This window comes from Antedon bifida, chromosome 1, assembly GCF_963402885.1.
Source record: "Antedon bifida chromosome 1, ecAntBifi1.1, whole genome shotgun sequence".
NCBI classification, from domain to species: domain Eukaryota; kingdom Metazoa; phylum Echinodermata; class Crinoidea; order Comatulida; family Antedonidae; genus Antedon; species Antedon bifida.
In genome coordinates this window covers 31,678,360-31,696,303 of record NC_136226.1, presented here as the reverse complement: position 1 = coordinate 31,696,303, position 17,944 = coordinate 31,678,360, and the positions used below count along the sequence as shown (strand labels likewise).

The window sequence follows — 17,944 nt, the reverse complement described above, 5'->3', positions numbered from 1 at the left end:
CTCTGAAAACCCTCCAAATACGTGCCCCACAGTACCAAAAGGTTATTCGAAAATTGAAAAAGTGATCGTGAATAACAGCTAGATATTTGAACTGACACGTATAAAAATGAGAATATTTACTGTATAATTTTTTGTTTTGAAGACAAAGAATAATACAGTATTATACACTAGGCCTAGCTGTACTTTGGTTCAGATTCAGTTTAAATGTACCGCGAATCCGGAAGTGTTGTTTTCTTTGACGAAATGGGGGAGGAGTCTGCATTAATTAAACCGACGCGGGGGAAATTCTTAAAATCTCGGCTTTTGATTGGATGTTTCTTGTTATAGCAGCTTAGTGACGTCATCAATTGAAGCCGATTTGTCTTCGTAAAAGGACGGATGAAGAGAGCCCATAAACCATCAACAATCTTCAAAAATCGAATACATCTTTGCAAAATGTAAGATTATTTTAATTAAAATAAAATCTAATTTATTAATAATTTTAATTTCAATATAAATTAACTTGTTTTTTTTTTTAATTTCATAATTTTTGTAAATTTGTTGACGTACGGTTTTACGATTTCGAAATCAACGTTCAAGGATAAACAAACCACAATACAGGCTATACCTTACTTATAATAAATAGTACTTTGTTAAAAAAGCAAACACGTACGTTGTGTACAGACATAGTAAAATTCTTGTTTTATATGTTAAAACTAATGAGCTAAGCCCAGGCCTACAAAAGTACCATTCATGCTTCTCTGCTCTGTACGTTTTTGTAATGCGTGTCAAAATCTCTATAGAAAAGTAGCCGTGAAGTAGTGCATATGAGTTGGTATAAATCATAGTTTTTATCCTCCATAGTTTTTAGAGTATGATTTATATTTATATAAAATTTCATTATAGTCTTACATTTATTTTAATTTTTGGGATATCATAACTACTTACGTCAATTGAGTTGGGTTTTGAGATCATACACAAACAGAGCAGCAGCAGCACTCTCTAGGCTAGGCATACAGACAGTGTAGTAAATGCCTATCTAACACACACACGATTTGTCGTTGCGGCATACCACTTGAAACAAACGTTAAATAAATTGATAAAATAGTTGAAATTATACATGACAATTTAAATAGGTAAAATCGGTTGATTTTTTTGTTTTACTCATTGACTTATAAATTGAAAGGTTGTTGTAAAGTGGCTGCTCTGGTCGTTTTTGTAATGTTAAAATTGGTGTTTAGCGGGCTTCCTGGTTTTTGGTCGATTTTGTTTATAGGTTGATACCATTTTTCGTCGGGGGAACTATTTTCTATTAGTATATATATTCTATAAATATCATACATATAAATTATGAAATAAATATATTACGTCTTTTAAAATAAACCGAAGTTATTTTTTAGATATTATTTAAATATATTTGCCTACGTTTTTAGAATGTTGGTACACAAAAATCTTAACTTGCGTTTTTTAATACCCTATTGACGAAGTGGTTCATGTAACTGAATGGGTTAGTCGGCCATGTTTGAAAATATACCTCAGCTCGGTCTTGTTGTTCTTTGCACGAAGCAGCAAAGTCTACTAAATTGACGTTTTTTATGCTAAACAGAACTGGTTTTTACACGTACTAAAACGGTATGTACTAGGGACAAAATGGGAGGGTTTTAGTAGCAATTGTAATTCTAGTTAGCTCTAAAAACGGTTTTGAAATCACGATGTGGTGTTTGAAAAACAACAGCCCCGTTGTACACACACAACAGGCAACAGCAGCAGGGCATGTCTTCGATTGTTTAGTGGACGAAGATTGATATTGAACAATTTAGTTTGTTTGGGAAATAGAGTTGTCAATTTAATAAATTGCAGGAATGTTGCGTTCCCAAATGATTTTAGAATAGAGTGTGTTTGCTTCCATATAAAATGATCATAAATAAATGTCCGAAAATAATGGAAGAAGCCGAAAATGTATTGTTGTTTGCTGACTGTGCAACAACAGATACGATCGCCATAATTTATGCACTTTGAAAACGTGTGTAGGTAGGCTACAGCTTACGTCCCAAACGGCTTGGGTTCAATTTTGAAATGCATATTTCTAGGTTAGACTAGACCTAGGTTACTCTGTTTTCTCCATCATTGATATTTGATTCTTTGAAATATATATTTTTCTTTAATGAAGGGAGAGAAATATTTTCAATCAAGGAAAAAAAAACTGATTGACCTTGTTGAGTAGGCTAGTAAAGTAAAAAGTACAGTATGTTAATTCTCAATAATATTACTATTAGGTAGTAGAATATATTTTATAAAAATAGGCCTAATTGTACTTGCTGCATTTAGACAATTTCGCCCGTTTAGTTTGTATTTTCATTAATCTGTATAGATAATAATTACTAGGCCGATTTTTTTTAATTATGCATTTAGTATCAAAACTTTTTTCTCAAAAAGGGAAAATTCTAATTTATTATTGATGCCCATCCCCTATAACTTGAGAATATTGACTGACATTGCAAATTGGTTTAAATGTGATAAAAAGTCAGGAAAACATTGAATTTTTTCAGGAACTTAATAATTAGGAGAGGGTAGGAAGTTGTCATTACTGTACATGGCGTATACAGTAGGTGAAGAATACATACCTAATAACAAAGCGTTCTCAAAGTCATTTCTCAATTGGATTTTAACGTTATATTAGTCCATATACTGGGGTATAGTGTCATTATATTACCACAACATGATTTAAAACAAAAATATACAGCACTTTAGTTATTACACTACAGATATTATTGTTGATGTGTTTTGCTTCACTGTCTATGCATTATGTTTCATGTACTGTAAGTAGTTTTGGCAAGCTGCCAATTGAATCAGCAGTTTGCCTTTTGTGATCCAAAATGGTTCAAAAGCTAGCGGCTTTAGAATGTCTAATACAATTTTCAGTTTATGAATTTAAATAGGAGGAGCAAGCAATTTTTCTAACATTTAACCCTCATTAAAGACCAATATTTAATCAAATACTAGTTTTATGTCCATGTTTTAAATCGTGTTTATAAATATGATGTAAAATTGTTTTTTTATTTGGCCTAAAACATAATTCATTGCATTTCATAAATACAAATTGAAATTAAACCATTGAACATAACAATTTAAACAAAGAAAATGGAGTAATTTGATTTGATTTATTTCGGCATCAGTACATAAAAAATCACAGACATACAATTAAAAATAGCGTATATAAAAAACCATGAATAATACAAGAAAGGATGCCAAGGATAACTCATAAAAGTCCTCTACGGACTTGTTTCCAATGAGGTCCTTTGAAAGAACAGCAAAAAAGACATACAATGAAACATATAATAATTAATAGAAATACTGACAATAAGACTATCAAATATAGCAGTAGCGCTTATTAAATAGTTTCTAATGCAAGTAATAATAATAATAATAACAATGCAGCAAAATGTTAAATTGTCTGTTTAATGGAATGAAACATGTCAACTAATTAAAGAAGATAGAAATAGCATTATAGCACTGGTATCTAATTTATTGGTATTTTAAAAGTTGATGTGCATACTATATTGTACTGTAGTTAATTGGTTTTATATACTAAAATAATGCATTGCATATTAGGATTTCAAACTAATGAACTTGTACTCTGAAATATCTAACTGTACTTCTTTACTGTATAGAACATTTTTCCTCTTTTTTAATTAAACCTATCCAATGAGTATGTATTGCAGAAATAAAAAAACATTTATTTTGATTGTTATCAATGTACCATTACTACAATCAACTAGAATTTTTTTTTAAATAATACAATTTTATGATGGTTATTCAAATGCTTGGATTAAAATTAATCCAATTCCAACTGTTTGTTTCTTGAGCAGAATTTATTAAATATATGGTTTTTTTTTATATAGCTACGAAGATTGATTCTCAGCTCCAGAATCAGCCACCTGTTTCGTAGATGACACTATGAAACGTGGCCTTGACGGACAAGAAGGGGTTTTCCAGCAGAGACGCGGACCGGAAAACTTCCCACCTCGAGTATTAGGAGGAACACCACAGAATTTTGATCAGATACCAGGGGAAACAATGGCTGGAGTGCAGTATCAGTATCCGTAAGTATTTTCTAGTTTAATACAATGTGTTTTAGTATTTTTTCAAGAATATTGTAGATTCCTGGGTTTTACATGAAATTTGTCCAAATTGTGGAGGTGGGACTATACTCAAGATACAGTACTCTATTTGTGTGTACAGTATGCTCTTGTGAATAAAGTCATCTAAAGCTCTGTCTACACTATCAAACATTATGTGACAAAAAAATGCCCATATATAGACATGATGATGTCATATAACTACCATTGGGCACATCACACTTTTTTTGTAAAACTAGTTTGATAGTGTAGACAAAGCTTTATACTAGCAATTAGTGTCAATGTACATAGATAAAATCATAAAATGGCCTAGGCGTAAAGTTAAACTTATTTAGGCTTCCTTTCAGCACATACAATGTTTTTAATTACTATCAAATATTAGAATATATTGAATAAACCAATAAAAATGTCTACGATTTTGAAAAGAAAAAAAAAAGTTGCAAAGTTTTAAAACATTTTGGTGTAAATTAATGAAATGTTTGTTTTTGTGGCACATTTGATGTGCATATTCTCTTAATTTTCTTTACAACAGACAACAGCCTGGACACCATGGTTCAATCCATCATCAGCCCCATGTGGCACCACCCCATCCTCACCAGCAATCAGCTGTTCACTCATCTCCTGCTCAGGTAAACATACCAATTTATTTCGCTGTACTTTATTTTATGTCTTTAGGCACATGTGGCCAAGGATTACCAGTAGTAAATGGTGGTAATCCCCCTGATACAGGGACTATTTTGTGAACCAGTTCACCGGGGTAACCCCCTACTCGCCTCGAATGATGAACTGGGTTTGTACACTCAACCTACGGTTTATATTCTTTTTCCGAGAAAACTTGTTCCACCACCAGAACCCATGCCGATATTGTTGGCTCTTTAGGTACGGTAAATGGCGCCCCTGCCTTAACCGCTCGACCACTCGACTTGTATAATACAGTGACTATCAAATATATTTACCAGATATGTATTCTCCATTGAATTCTGCAAACAGTTAAAGCCAGTCTTTTGCATAACGTTGAAAGGATGCCCTTGTAATAGGGATGTAGGCAGGTTGGAAAGGAATTCATTTTACAGTATCTTACTTACCATGCTGGACTGTAAATAATGACATGTTGTTAAGCTCTGTCTACACTATCTAACTAGTTTGACCAAAAAAAAGTGATGTGCCCAAATATGGTAGTGATATGCGCAAATATGGTAGTGATATGTGCAAATATGGTAGTGATATGTGCAAATATGGAAGTAATATGACATCATGATGTCCATATATGGGCACATCACATTTTTTGTCGCATAAAGTTTGATAATATAGACCAAGCTTAAGTCAGTTCGATTTATCCTTTTCAGCTAATAATTCTGTGGTACTGGTAGTGGAGCTTAATCCATATTCACACAGTACTACAGTATTTGTGATATTTGCAAAGTAAGCCGCAATAGCCAACAATATTTGGCTGGTCAATAGTGATCAACCATCTGTTTATGTTTTTTAGCCTTTTTCTATTAAAAAAAAAAGGTAGTTCCTTTAAAAAAAAAGTTATATACCACATGATTCAACTGGACCAGTTCTGTACTTGAGATACTTGGATTTTTTCCCAATTTTTACTATATTTGGCAATGATTTAATGTGATTAGTTTCAATAATTTTATTGCTAACAGCAATCATCACTGGTTCTAGTTAATTCAGAGTAAATATAGCGTATTTGAAAATGAAGGATACATATTTTGTCTCATTTCACAATATACATCATTTTTTATTTTGACTTAAAAAAAATGCCAATTGAATGAAGAAAAAAAACTGTTGAATGTTTTGCCATTTTGGTGACAGGAAATTTCACTTAGCATTAAGCCTAGGGTGGTAGCTATTAGCATTGTCTGGTTATTTTCATAATTTTATGAAAATATGAAGAACATTATGTTATGTTGTTGTCATAAATAAATATAAATGTGTCCCTTGGGATTTAGCCGTGTGTATTATGATAACATCAACCTACACTGTGAATTGTTAGGATTGTGTGTGTGTTAGTATGCCTCCAATAAATGTTGACATCTGCAGTGATAAATTGATAACAAATTATTTTATGAACAGTACTTGGAACACAGTGCACGTTAAAGAACTTGGTACACTATTCGAAAAGAGTAGGGGATCGTCTCCCGGTGTGCTGATATGGTAGGCGCTGCACTGCTGGCTGCCGTGGGTCCGTGGAGGGCCTAATCCGAATTTCCTCAGTTTCCAGTTAAGCTTGAGGACAAATATATATAAAATAAAAAATAAATAAAAAAAAATAAATCATTTGTATATGAGATCTTGCAAACTGTTTTGCTTTCATCAAACTGCAGAAAACTCATGGCTGTATTCAGCTGTCACAAACTTTCCCCTTAAATAACAAGTATTTCACCTTAGTATAAATAAATGTTATTCAATTTTTAAAGCTCTGTCTACACTTTCAAACTTTATGTGACAATAAAATATGATGCCAATATGTGGACATGATCACTACCATATTTGGGCATATCACTACCATATATGGGCACTTTTTTTGTCGAACTAGTTTGATAGTGTAAACAGAGCTTTCAGAATTTTAATAATATTTAAAAATACAACAGATTCCTACCACAGGGCTCGAAATTTAATAACTATTTTTTCAATTAAGTTTTTTCAGAAATTACAACAAGCAAATGTTTGCTAGTTTTGAAATTAACGATAGGAAAACTAGCAATTAACAAACAAAAAAACTACTAGCGAATTGTTATTTTTCTATGGTGAATTTTGAGCCATGTTAATAACTATTAAATCATCATCATTTATAAATTGAATTGCAATCTTGACAGGCAAATCTGGGCCATGTGCAGGGCCAGCAGCAATTTCAACGACTAAAAGTAGAAGATGCCCTCTCTTACTTGGACCAAGTTAAACTTCAATTTGGAAACCAACCGCAAGTGTACAATGATTTCTTAGATATTATGAAAGAATTCAAGTCACAAAGGTAAGATAAACGCAGTCAATTATCCTGTGTTCATTCATGCATGCCATTCTAGCATCAATTATCTTGCAGATGTATTAAGCTCTGACTACACTATAAAACTTTGTGACAAAAAAATGTGATGTGCCCATATATGGGCATGATGATGATGCTACCCTATTTGTGTTTTGAGTTTAAAATGTTATTAATTCAATTTTTATTTCTCACAGTCACAGAAATATGTTATAAATTTGTTATTTTATACTTGATTTAACAAATAAATGTCACAAATTTGTTTTAAAGCATACTGCATTTATAGTTATCACCCCTCTACTTTTACCTTAAATCATTGTTTTTTACCCTCAGCATTGACACTCCTGGAGTTATCAACCGAGTGTCCAACCTCTTCAAGGGCCATCCTGACCTGATTGTTGGCTTTAATACGTTCCTTCCGCCTGGATATAAGATAGAAGTCCAAGTTAACGATCCAACGCAGATCAGCGTTACGCATCCTGGGTTGCACGGGGCACCACCTACTACGCAGTCCATCTCAACTGGGTTGCCGCCTTTACCGACGGGTCCGTCTAGTGGACAGCAACCCCCTGCGGCTGCTCCTCCTGCACCGCAACAAGCTGATAAGGTAAAGTATAATAGTAATACCAACTTATTAGTTTGTAGCAGTGTACAGTAGCTTTGTGGCTTCATTCCAATCCCAAGGTCCAGGGTTCAATCCTGACCTAGTGCCAGGTTGTAACTCACAACTCTTTCAACTCCACTCCCTAAGCATCAAATGAGACTTAGTTTATAGGCACGATAAATTATAAAATAGTTTATCCATCCTGTAACTGGCAAGTTTCTAACTATTAGATGCATATGAAATTTTTTTTACATCCACTAAAAAGAATATAAAAATGTGGGTTTTTTAAAGATTCATTGTTTTGTAACATTTTGTTTGTTTCCTTTCCAGCAGCCTTCAACGCAACAGCCAGTGCAGTCATCATTACCCTCATCAGGAGGAGGAGGAGGAGGAGCTAGGCCTAGAGTTTATCAACAAGGCAGCACACCCACCACAATTGCAGGTCCACCAATCCCTGCAGGCCATACAGTAGCTCCATCCTCTAACCAACCACCAACATCACAACACCAGTCCCAACCACAGCCACCATCCCAGCAGCAGCAACAACCACCACCACCACCTCCTCCACAATCACAGGGTCAAGGCAATCAAGCCAACCAACCAGTTGAATTCAACCATGCTATCAATTATGTTAATAAGATAAAGGTAATTCTTTGATTATAATTTTGTCATCATCTTTAGATTATACTGGACTGTTTTGTTGAAAAGAAAATATGTACGTACAATAATGACTTGATCATTGAGAAATGTACTGTACGCGGCGTCATGAAAATGTAATTGTTAATGAAACGCTAACAGCTATATGGAGACTGGATTTTCCAGTAGTAGAGAGCTTTTGATGTCAACTGACGACCAAACTATGTTAATTCAATGTGTGCATTTTGGGATATTGAGACTTGTTTTCTGCTTCATACCTCAGCACAGTTTAATGATTTCTAGGTCCAAGAGATATTGCTCATCAAAAGTTCTCTAAAGCTCTGTCTACACTATCAAACTAGTTTGTACCCAAATATGGTAGTGATATGACATCATGTCCGTATATGGGTACATCACAGTTTTTTGTCGCATAATGTTTGACAGTTGACAGAACTTAATCTTAAGCTTGTTATTTTTATGACAGAACCGATTTCAAGGGCAGCCAGAAATTTACAAGGCGTTCTTGGAGATCCTTCACACATACCAGAAGGAGCAGCGTGCTGTCAAGGAGTCGCAGGGTGTGTATCAGCCAACATTGACAGAATCACAAGTCTTTGAACAAGTTGCTAAGCTGTTCCAGAATCAAGAGGATTTGTTGCAGGAATTTGGACAGTTCTTACCAGATGCCAATGGTAGCGGAGGCACAGTAAGTTAAAACTGAAGCGTTCCTATCCCAAGGTCCGGGGTTCAATCCTGACCCAGTGCCAGGGTTGTAACTCACAACTCTTTGAACTCCAATGAGACTTTTATAAGCCCGATAAATTATAAAATAAGTTATCCATCCTGTAATTGGCTCTCAATACTCTATTCCCTTTCGAAAACATGTGTACCACAAACCTTCTATTTGTCGACCATTGTTTAGTTATTCACAAATATTTTTTTGTAGGATTTTAGTTCATTCTCTAAAGATGTTATACATGCTCGCTGTGCACCTGTCATAAATGATCACACATCAATCGTAAAAAAACCCTTGAGTCAGACGTCGAAAAAAAGCCACTTGAAAAGACCCGCAATCTCATCTGCCCCATCGTCTACCAAGAAAATCAAGATCAGCTCAGTTAAGGACATCTCATTGGCTGAAGCTGGCAAGCATGGCAGTCTGAGCGAGTTTGCTTTCTTTGATAAGGTACGCAGCTATTATTCCTCTCTTAAGCTCTGTCTACTCTATCGAACTACTTTGACAAAAAAAGTGTTGATGTGCCCAAATATGGTAGTGATATTCCCAAATATGGTACTGTAGTGATATTCCCAAATATGGTAGTGATATGACATCATATCCATATTTGGGCACATCACATTTTTTTGTCACATACAAGTTTGATAGTGTAGACAGAGCTTTATCCACGGTTATGGCCAGTATGTTGTTATTGAAGGAAAAGATGTTTTTGTTTAGAGCTTCTCAGGTGGATGTAAAAATTAAGTTGGGAAATACGTGTAAAAGAATAAGATAAAAATCCACAATCTCTACTATACTATAAATGTCCAATTTCTTCTTCACTTCAGGTTCGAAAGGCATTACGAAATCAAGAGGTTTACGAGAACTTTTTACGTTGCTTAGTCTTGTTTAACCAGGAGGTTGTATCCAGACCTGAGTTGGTCCAACTTGCTACACCATTTCTGGGGTAAGTCATCTATAAACATACTGCCAATTTTTAAATTAATATGTTTTTTGTTTTGTTTTTATACATTTAGGCAAATTGCCAAGGATAACCATAAGCAAATTCACTATCCTTCTTAAAGGTGGCAATCAAAAACATATTCACATGATGCTCTACATAAACAAAGACTTATTACAAGTCTTTGGGAGTGGAGTTATAAGTTGTCATAAAAAATCCTGACAGGACTTGAACCCAGCACCCTTGGATTGGTAGCCAAGCATCATAACCACCAAGCCACAACTCCACTCCATAATGAGTAAAAGCCTGAAAACAACCAAAATAATAGATTTAAATTAAAAATGTAACATTTATTATTATTTTTAACAGTAAATTCCCTGAGCTGTTCAGATGGTTCAAAGAGTTTCTTGGATACAAAGAATCAGACAAAGTAGATCACATGGCACCAAAAGAACGGTCTCAAGGCGAACTAGCAACCGAAATAAGTAAGTACTTTTATCGTTTATTTGCACAGTCATTGTATATATATATATATAAACTTTATTTATTCTGAGACTGATGTACAGCACAACTCGTTCAATCAACATTGATTATTTTCATGTAAAAATTAATAAAAAAAATACCATATAAATACGGAAAAAAAAGAAAAATTTGGCAAAAAAATTACAGCAGACTCCCTTCCATCGGACACCCCAATTTAGGGGACACCAAACTGTTTTAATAAACAACAATTTACATTTTAATTTGTGATTATTCTATTTTACTTATTTCTTACATTTTTCGATAGATTTCACACACTGCAAGAGATGCGGGCATAGTTACCGTGCGTTGCCCAAGACGTACCAACAACCACGTTGTACGGGAAGATCTAAACTTTGCGATGAAGTGCTAAATGATACTTGGGTGTCGTTTCCGTCTTGGTCCGAAGATTCAACTTTTGTGAATTCGCGGAAAACCCAATATGAAGAACATATTTATCGCTGTGAAGATGAGAGATATGAGGTAAAATATATGCTCTTGTTTTTTGTTGGAATACTCTCACATGGCAAGATTTTTAGACATTTGTAACTAAGCTGTAATATCTGTGTAACCAATTTGTTTGCATTTGGTTAATTTATAAATAAAATAACACTACGGTTAATTGGTCAGGTGTTTTGTGCTCGTTTTGAAGTTACCAGACAGTTTGATAATGCTATTGGTTCTTTTTCATGTTATGATTTTTGGTTTTTTTTTGCAGCTTGATATTGTGATTGAAGTCAATATGGCTACGATACGAGTGCTTGAGAATGTTAACAAGAAATTACAACGAATGTCGTCGGAGGAACAATCCAAATTTAGAATGGACAATGCCTTAGGAGGCACATCAGAAACCATCCACAGGAAGGCTATTCAAAGGTACGCAGTATAACAATATTACTACTTCCTATATAACTGTCTAAAGCCCTGTCTACAATATCAAACTTTGATAGTGTACACAGAGCTTAATTCTAATTTTCATCTTGTTCATCATTTTACTTTAATGTCCCTGTTTGTAATCTTCGTTGGAAACCCTTTCTTCATTTTAAAGTTTTTTGTGTTAATTATTTGTTAATTAATATATATAATGTCCATATATGGGCACATTTTTTTTGTCGAATAAAGTTGTTAGTGTAGACAGAGCTTAGATATTTGTACCTTTATTGTGTAAACTTATTCCCAAATACTAGCCTACTGCTAATGAAATGAAGTTGAAAAACACTCCTAAAAAAAATTTTATTTCATTGCACTTATTTTGATAGAATTTATGGAGATAAGTCCCATGATATTATTGAGGGGTTAAAGAAAAACCCAGCTGTAGCGGTGCCGCTCGTCCTTCGTCGTCTGAAATCAAAAGACGAGGAGTGGAAAGATGCGCAACGAAGTTTCAACAAAATCTGGCGTGAACAGAATGAAAAATATTACCTCAAATCCTTGGATCATCAAGGCATCAATTTTAAACAAAACGACACAAGGAGTCTTCGCTCAAAGAGCTTACTGAATGAAATAGAAAGTATATTCGATGAGGTATGTTTTAATTGTTTGTAACTACTGTGGAGTAGCTTTGCTTCAACCCGAGAATTACTAATTTTTTCACAAGTATTCTCAATATACTTAGTATGAAGTATATTTTAATACAAATAATTTTAGTTAAAACCATTTAATGTTTTTTTAATTAACCATTTAATATTGAGATTTAGTTTCAAGTGAATGTAAAATTCTAATATCGTACATCGTGGTTGACATTAGTATTATTTATAACCTTTGGAACACTAAATCGGATCTCAATGGTCACATAATTCTTTGCTAGCATTGTTAAGCTGTGTCTACACTATCAAACGTTTGTGACAACAAAATGTGATGTGATATATGGACATGATGACATCATATCTACCATATTTGGGCACATTTTTTGTCAAACTACTTTGATAGTGTAGACAGAGCTTTACATTTTGGCCAAGCACAAGGGTGTTTATGAAAGTTTAAACTATTTGTGTTTATTGTTACAGAGGCAGGAATCATCTGTAGAGGGCGGCAAAGATAATAATCACCCGCACTTAATGTTGAAATTGTATGACGTCCACATTATGGAGGATGTTGCAGCTCTTATTATTCATCACGTTAAAAGACAAACCAGTGAGTGTAAATAAATATTAATATCATGACTGAACTACGTTTCATGGTATTTATAATATGCAAGTTTATTTATTAACAAACTAGTTTATCATTATGTTACATATTATATGTTTGTTATATTGTGGAAATAAATTGAAATTGAAATATGTACAAAATGATTTTTTTTTGTCTGTTTCTAGGTATTCAAAAAGAAGACAAACAACGTATCAAACAGTTGTTGAATCACTTCCTGCCAGATTTTGTGTTCCGAGAACGAGGAGAGTTATCGGATGATGAGAACGAAGATGATGACGACGAGGATGAAGATGACGAGGGTAAGGATTAATAAATTGATGACCATTTATAGTAATCCGTAATCAGTCAGTAATCAGTAAATGTATTGATCTCAGTCATTTTAAAATTGTTATGTCTTTAGGCACTTGTAGCCAAGGATTACCAATAGTAAATTAATCACTGTCCTATCAGATTTTGTGAACCAATTCACCATGGTAACTCCCTAATTAATAATAATTATAACTGGTACTTGATATAGCGCATTATGCTGAAAGCCTCAATGTGCTTTACAAAGACAGAAAAATTTAGAAAATTCAAAATTGTCTCAAATGATGCCCTTGTTTTAACCGCTCGGCCATTTGCTCAAATATTAACATCACAAACATTAAAATCATTACCATATTTTTCCAACATATTGTTGAAGGCATCTTTATTTATTTGTTTTATGTTTTTTTTTAAAGATATGGAAACTGATGATCCGTTAGAAAGATCATCAAGGAAAGAAAAAGCAGCAGATTTAAAAAAGAGCAGGAGAAGTCTATTATCTAATGGGCCAATCAATGGAGAGCAGTGGCAAGCGGTATGTATTGTATTACCTTATATGTTGATATCAGGTTTAGGGTACACCTTGTGTATTTATTTCTGAAAAGAACTGTTGAGTTTCAATGTATATATACATACCCTTTAGTGAAACCTACCTTAAATTAGTATCACTACATCTGGAGATAATGGCTGGGTCCTGCAGTTTGATTAGGGTCTCTATCCTGGTTTCATTTCATCATTTTCTTGAATCATTGTACATGCTATTTTATTGTGATTTGATGAACTAAACTTTTTTTCTTTTTTGTAGAATGATGTATACCACTTATTCTTTGTCAACAACAATTGGTATTTATTCTTCCGATTACACAATATATTGTGTGAAAGGTTAAATAAAATGTACAAACGAGCACGTATTATTGCTGAGACTGAGGGAGGCATACACAGGAAAGTCAGTCGAGAATCAACGGCATTTGCTCTTGGACTCAAACAACCATGTAAGATTAACTTTTTAAAATATTATAAAGACATTTTCTTTATTTTTATTATTGTTCACATGTTATTCACATGTTCTTCACATTTTTTGTAGTGGAAGTAGAACCTGAGGAATATTACCACACTTTACTTGAAATGGTTCGTAACCTTTTGGATGGTAACATGGAAAGTACACAGTTTGAAGATCAGCTTAGAGAAATGTTTGGCATTCATGCTTACGTAACGTTTACCTTGGATAAGGTTGTACAGAACCTTGTAAGACAGGTAAGCGCACTCAATATTCCATGGAAAATGTGTGATATGCCCAAATATGGTAGTGATATGCCCAAATATGGTAGTGATGTAACATCATTATGTCCATATACGGGCACATCACATTTTTTTTGTCACAAAGTTTGATAGTGTAGACAGAGCTTTCCATGGTTTAATATAATATTTTGTTTGTCTTTCAGCTTCAACATATTGTTGATGAGAACTGTTTACCAATCACAGAGTTGTATATTGACGAAGTAAAGACAGGTGGTGCAGGTGGCACTTGCGCATCTGCAGCGATGAGGGCAGGCTTGGAAAATGCATATCAAAAGAAAGCAGAACAGGTCATGTCTGACGAAAACTGTTTTAAACTTATTTATGTAAGTATTGCAGTTTTTTATTAATAAATTTAGTTACAATGTCATAAATAAATCATCATTGTTGTTTGTAATTGGTTCTTTTGTCTTGTTTTTTTTTTATGTATTCCAGTTTGTAAATGGCGGGCTCACCGCTGTTGATTGCGAATTGAAATAAAATTTAGAAAACTGAAAAATAACATTAATGTTTCTTATTAACAGAGTAAAGCTGATGATAAAATTACCATAGAATTGCTGGACACAGAAGAGGATCACAGTGAGGATCCAGTGGAGGTAGAGAAATGGTCTGATTATGTCGAAAAATATGTGAACACCGAGACAACGTCCACAGAACTTCGGGAACAACTTGCCAAGAAGCCAGTCTTTCTTCCTCGGTAGGCTATAAAATAATACTTATTCAAAATGTTTATAAAACAATATAAAAATAAATCGATACAAAATTTGCTAAAATTATTAGTCTATTTCGTGCCTAGCTTACTTGGATAAACCAACTTTAGCCTCTCTCTCTGAAGAGAGGAATACATTACGAAATGAAGAATATTAATTTTTTGAATTACAGAAATATCCGGCAGACAAGACAAACTGACGAGAATTTGCTAAAATCTGAAGACATCAGGTTAGCGCCGGAGAAACCACCACCACCACCCGTCAATGCCGACGGAGATGAGGCTCTTAAAGGCGTTGACATCATGAACAACATGGAGTGTCAATTTAACATTAATTCATATAAAATTGTGTATGTTGTGAATTCTGAAGACTACATGTACAGAAGAACAGCGTTAAAGAAGGCCAAAGAGGTACGATTTTAATATTTTATTTTAAAGCTTTGTCTACACTATCTCATTAGTTTGACAAAAAAAGTGTTATATGCCCAAATATGGTAGTGAAATATATAATGTGGTAGTGATATGACATCATGTCTATATATGGGCACATCACATTTTTTTGTCACATAAAGTTTGATAGTGTAGACAGAGCTTAAAGATTAAAAGAATATAAACTAAACTTAAATCATGACAAGTAAAATTTGAGTTTTGTGTGTGGATTTAAATTGAGGATGAAGTTTATTGTTTTCTATCACAGTCCCACCAAGAAGTCAGCATAAAGCTTCACACGAAGTTCCGCAAATGGTTTAACAGCTGGGAAAGGAAAAACGTAAGCCGAGACCAAGAGAAGCAGGTAGAACGCTGGTTTATGGGCGACATCGACGATTTGGTACCGTGTCAAACAAAAAGCCGTAGAGTTGATACGGATGAGCACAAATACCGAAGGTTTTCCGTTATTTACCCCAAAGAGGACTCGACAAGTTCAAAGTCATGAAATTAAACGTGAACTTTGCTCCTACTTTCTACAAATCAACTTGTATTTATACTTTGTAAAGTATAACATAATGTTTTTGTCCCAAATTTTGAGATAACTTTGTAAATAGTGTATGTACATTGGTTGTAGAGACGATGTTCGTTCGGGCGATTATTCACTGCATTTGATTCGGGATATTCCGTCATTGCGTAATATATGTACACACCCGAGTGATCGCCGGGCAGGCGTGTAAACGGCGGCGCATTCTGGGACCAGTACACAGGTGTTATCCTGATGATGTTTTTAATGACAGACCATGTTTCTTTAAGTGTGATAAAGTAATTTGTATTTAACAAGACAATGTAGTGTTATGTAGATGAGACTAAGTATTATTCCTTTGGAGTCTTCTCATTCTCAATTATCTCTATTTTTCATCAATACTCCCATTTATTTTATTTTAATGATGAACAATAACAATATAGCATTATTGAGTGTTACAATAATTTATAGTTATATATCTTTTTTAATTTTTTGTTAATTTGTGTTCTAAATTTAGGCAGGAAGCAAAATGAATTTTGCACACAGACATGCTCTCTTTTCTTTTAATGCCTTTTAACTTATTTTGCAATGGAACCATTTTTGTTAAAGTGTGATTACATTATCAGGAGGTATTGTGATGAATTTACATATTTTATTGGAATACACGTTAAAAGTAACCCACATAGGAGAGGGAAACATTCAGCCTTATTTTAAAGGCTAGTAAAGCAATAATGATGTAAAGCATAATAAGATTTTTCAAAATAATATACATGAAAACAAGGGAGAGATATTTTGATTATACATTTTGATTGATAATGTTTATGAATGTGCTAATAGGTAATCAAGTTTATTACTAATCTTGGTCAGCTCTGTCTACACTATCAAACTAGTTTGACAAAAAAGTGTGATGTGCCCAAATATGGTAGTGATATGATGTCATCGCATCCATATATGGGCACATCACATTTTTCTGTCATATAAAGTTTGATAGTGTAGACAGAGGTTTACATCCGTTCCATGCTACATTTCCACAAAACCTTTTTGTTCAACTTTCCCCCATGAGACCATTTCAAACAAATACTTGAGGTGCGTAATAAACATTTTGGGGCTCTTCGACTCTAATCGTCAAGCAGCTAATATTTGTCTTAAAAAGATGGAATAATGTTAGTTTGCAGTTAAGTAACTCGTGGAGGTTCATGAAGACTTGCAGTTGGCATCAATATTGATATTTATATATTTTTTGTATGGAAAGTTGGAAAAATGTTACAATAAGGGCTATTAATAATATATTCATAAAAATTATGAAGTTTTATATTGTTTTTTCTTTTTTAATTATTTATTGTAAGTATTTTGTGTATTTTTAAAAATTATGATTATTTGATAAAATGAATTGTTACAGGAACATACAATGTTGATCTGTCGCCCACTGCCAAAAATATTGTAGTAGTAACACGTTTTACTTGAAATAATCAATTTGGTTCTTGTATATTTGTATTTAAAACTCTTCTCAGAATTCTTTACAGAGAATTGAGCTTCATTTCTTGGCGATATCTTTTATATGCATCTGCAAACATTCCACCACGATATCAATACATTCAATTTTCTCCAAAAAAAATCAATAAAAAGCCTAAATTGGGAAATTGAGATGTCTGTTAGCTCGATGCTACCAGACGTTGGCGGTAAATGTCAGCAACTATTGTGTTTGGTGGTAGTCTAAATATTTTCTTTATTCTTTATTGAAAACTCTGATTAAATTTGTACAGTTCAGTTGTGAATTATGAACTCCATTAAATTCCTTTTTCAGGTAATCCAGTTGTTTCTGTGTATTTTTTAGACCACTTATATGATGAACTTAAATTCCATTTTTTGTGTAATCGAGTTATAAATAATCGTATGTTTCAATTGTACATGCAACAACCACCACTGCGCAGCGGGTGAATTTTTTTTAATTCTGTAAGCTCGAGAGATTGTGGTGCGAAAGTGCAGTAGCA

The 17,944-nt window shown here is 33.7% G+C and overlaps 1 protein-coding gene across 5 annotated transcripts; it reads left to right on the top strand.

The window, feature by feature from the left end:
* Positions 1-285: 285 nt before the first annotated feature.
* On the top strand, positions 286-17,761 carry LOC144850601 (paired amphipathic helix protein Sin3a-like). 5 transcript variants are annotated; one of them, XM_078707940.1, is made up of 22 exons: positions 286-437; positions 3,882-4,082; positions 4,651-4,747; positions 6,947-7,101; positions 7,444-7,717; positions 8,045-8,359; positions 8,835-9,056; positions 9,297-9,536; positions 9,914-10,032; positions 10,396-10,511; positions 10,814-11,028; positions 11,264-11,421; positions 11,805-12,069; positions 12,552-12,678; positions 12,858-12,992; positions 13,413-13,531; positions 13,802-13,988; positions 14,081-14,250; positions 14,439-14,618; positions 14,817-14,989; positions 15,175-15,412; positions 15,699-17,761. In XM_078707940.1, the coding sequence occupies exons 2-22, from the start codon at positions 3,937-3,939 to the stop codon at positions 15,933-15,935; spliced, it is 3,888 nt and encodes a 1,295-aa protein (XP_078564066.1). In that variant the 5' UTR covers positions 286-437; positions 3,882-3,936; the 3' UTR covers positions 15,936-17,761. The 5 variants fall into 5 exon arrangements, with proteins under 5 accessions (XP_078564066.1, XP_078564056.1, XP_078564062.1 ...); XM_078707930.1 differs by having other exon boundaries at positions 3,879-4,082; XM_078707936.1 differs by lacking the exon at positions 286-437 and adding an exon at positions 1,504-1,611.
* Positions 17,762-17,944: the final 183 nt, after the last annotated feature.

Excerpts from the sequence above, each read along its gene's own strand:
- LOC144850601 (XM_078707940.1), top strand. The coding sequence starts at position 3,937 with ATGAAACGTGGCCTTGACGGACAAGAAGGGGTTTTCCAGCAGAGACGC. Across the intron at positions 13,532-13,801 it reads ATGGAGAGCAGTGGCAAGCG|AATGATGTATACCACTTATT; the intron begins GTATGTATTGTA and ends TCTTTTTTGTAG. Across the intron at positions 13,989-14,080 it reads TCTTGGACTCAAACAACCAT|TGGAAGTAGAACCTGAGGAA; the intron begins GTAAGATTAACT and ends CATTTTTTGTAG.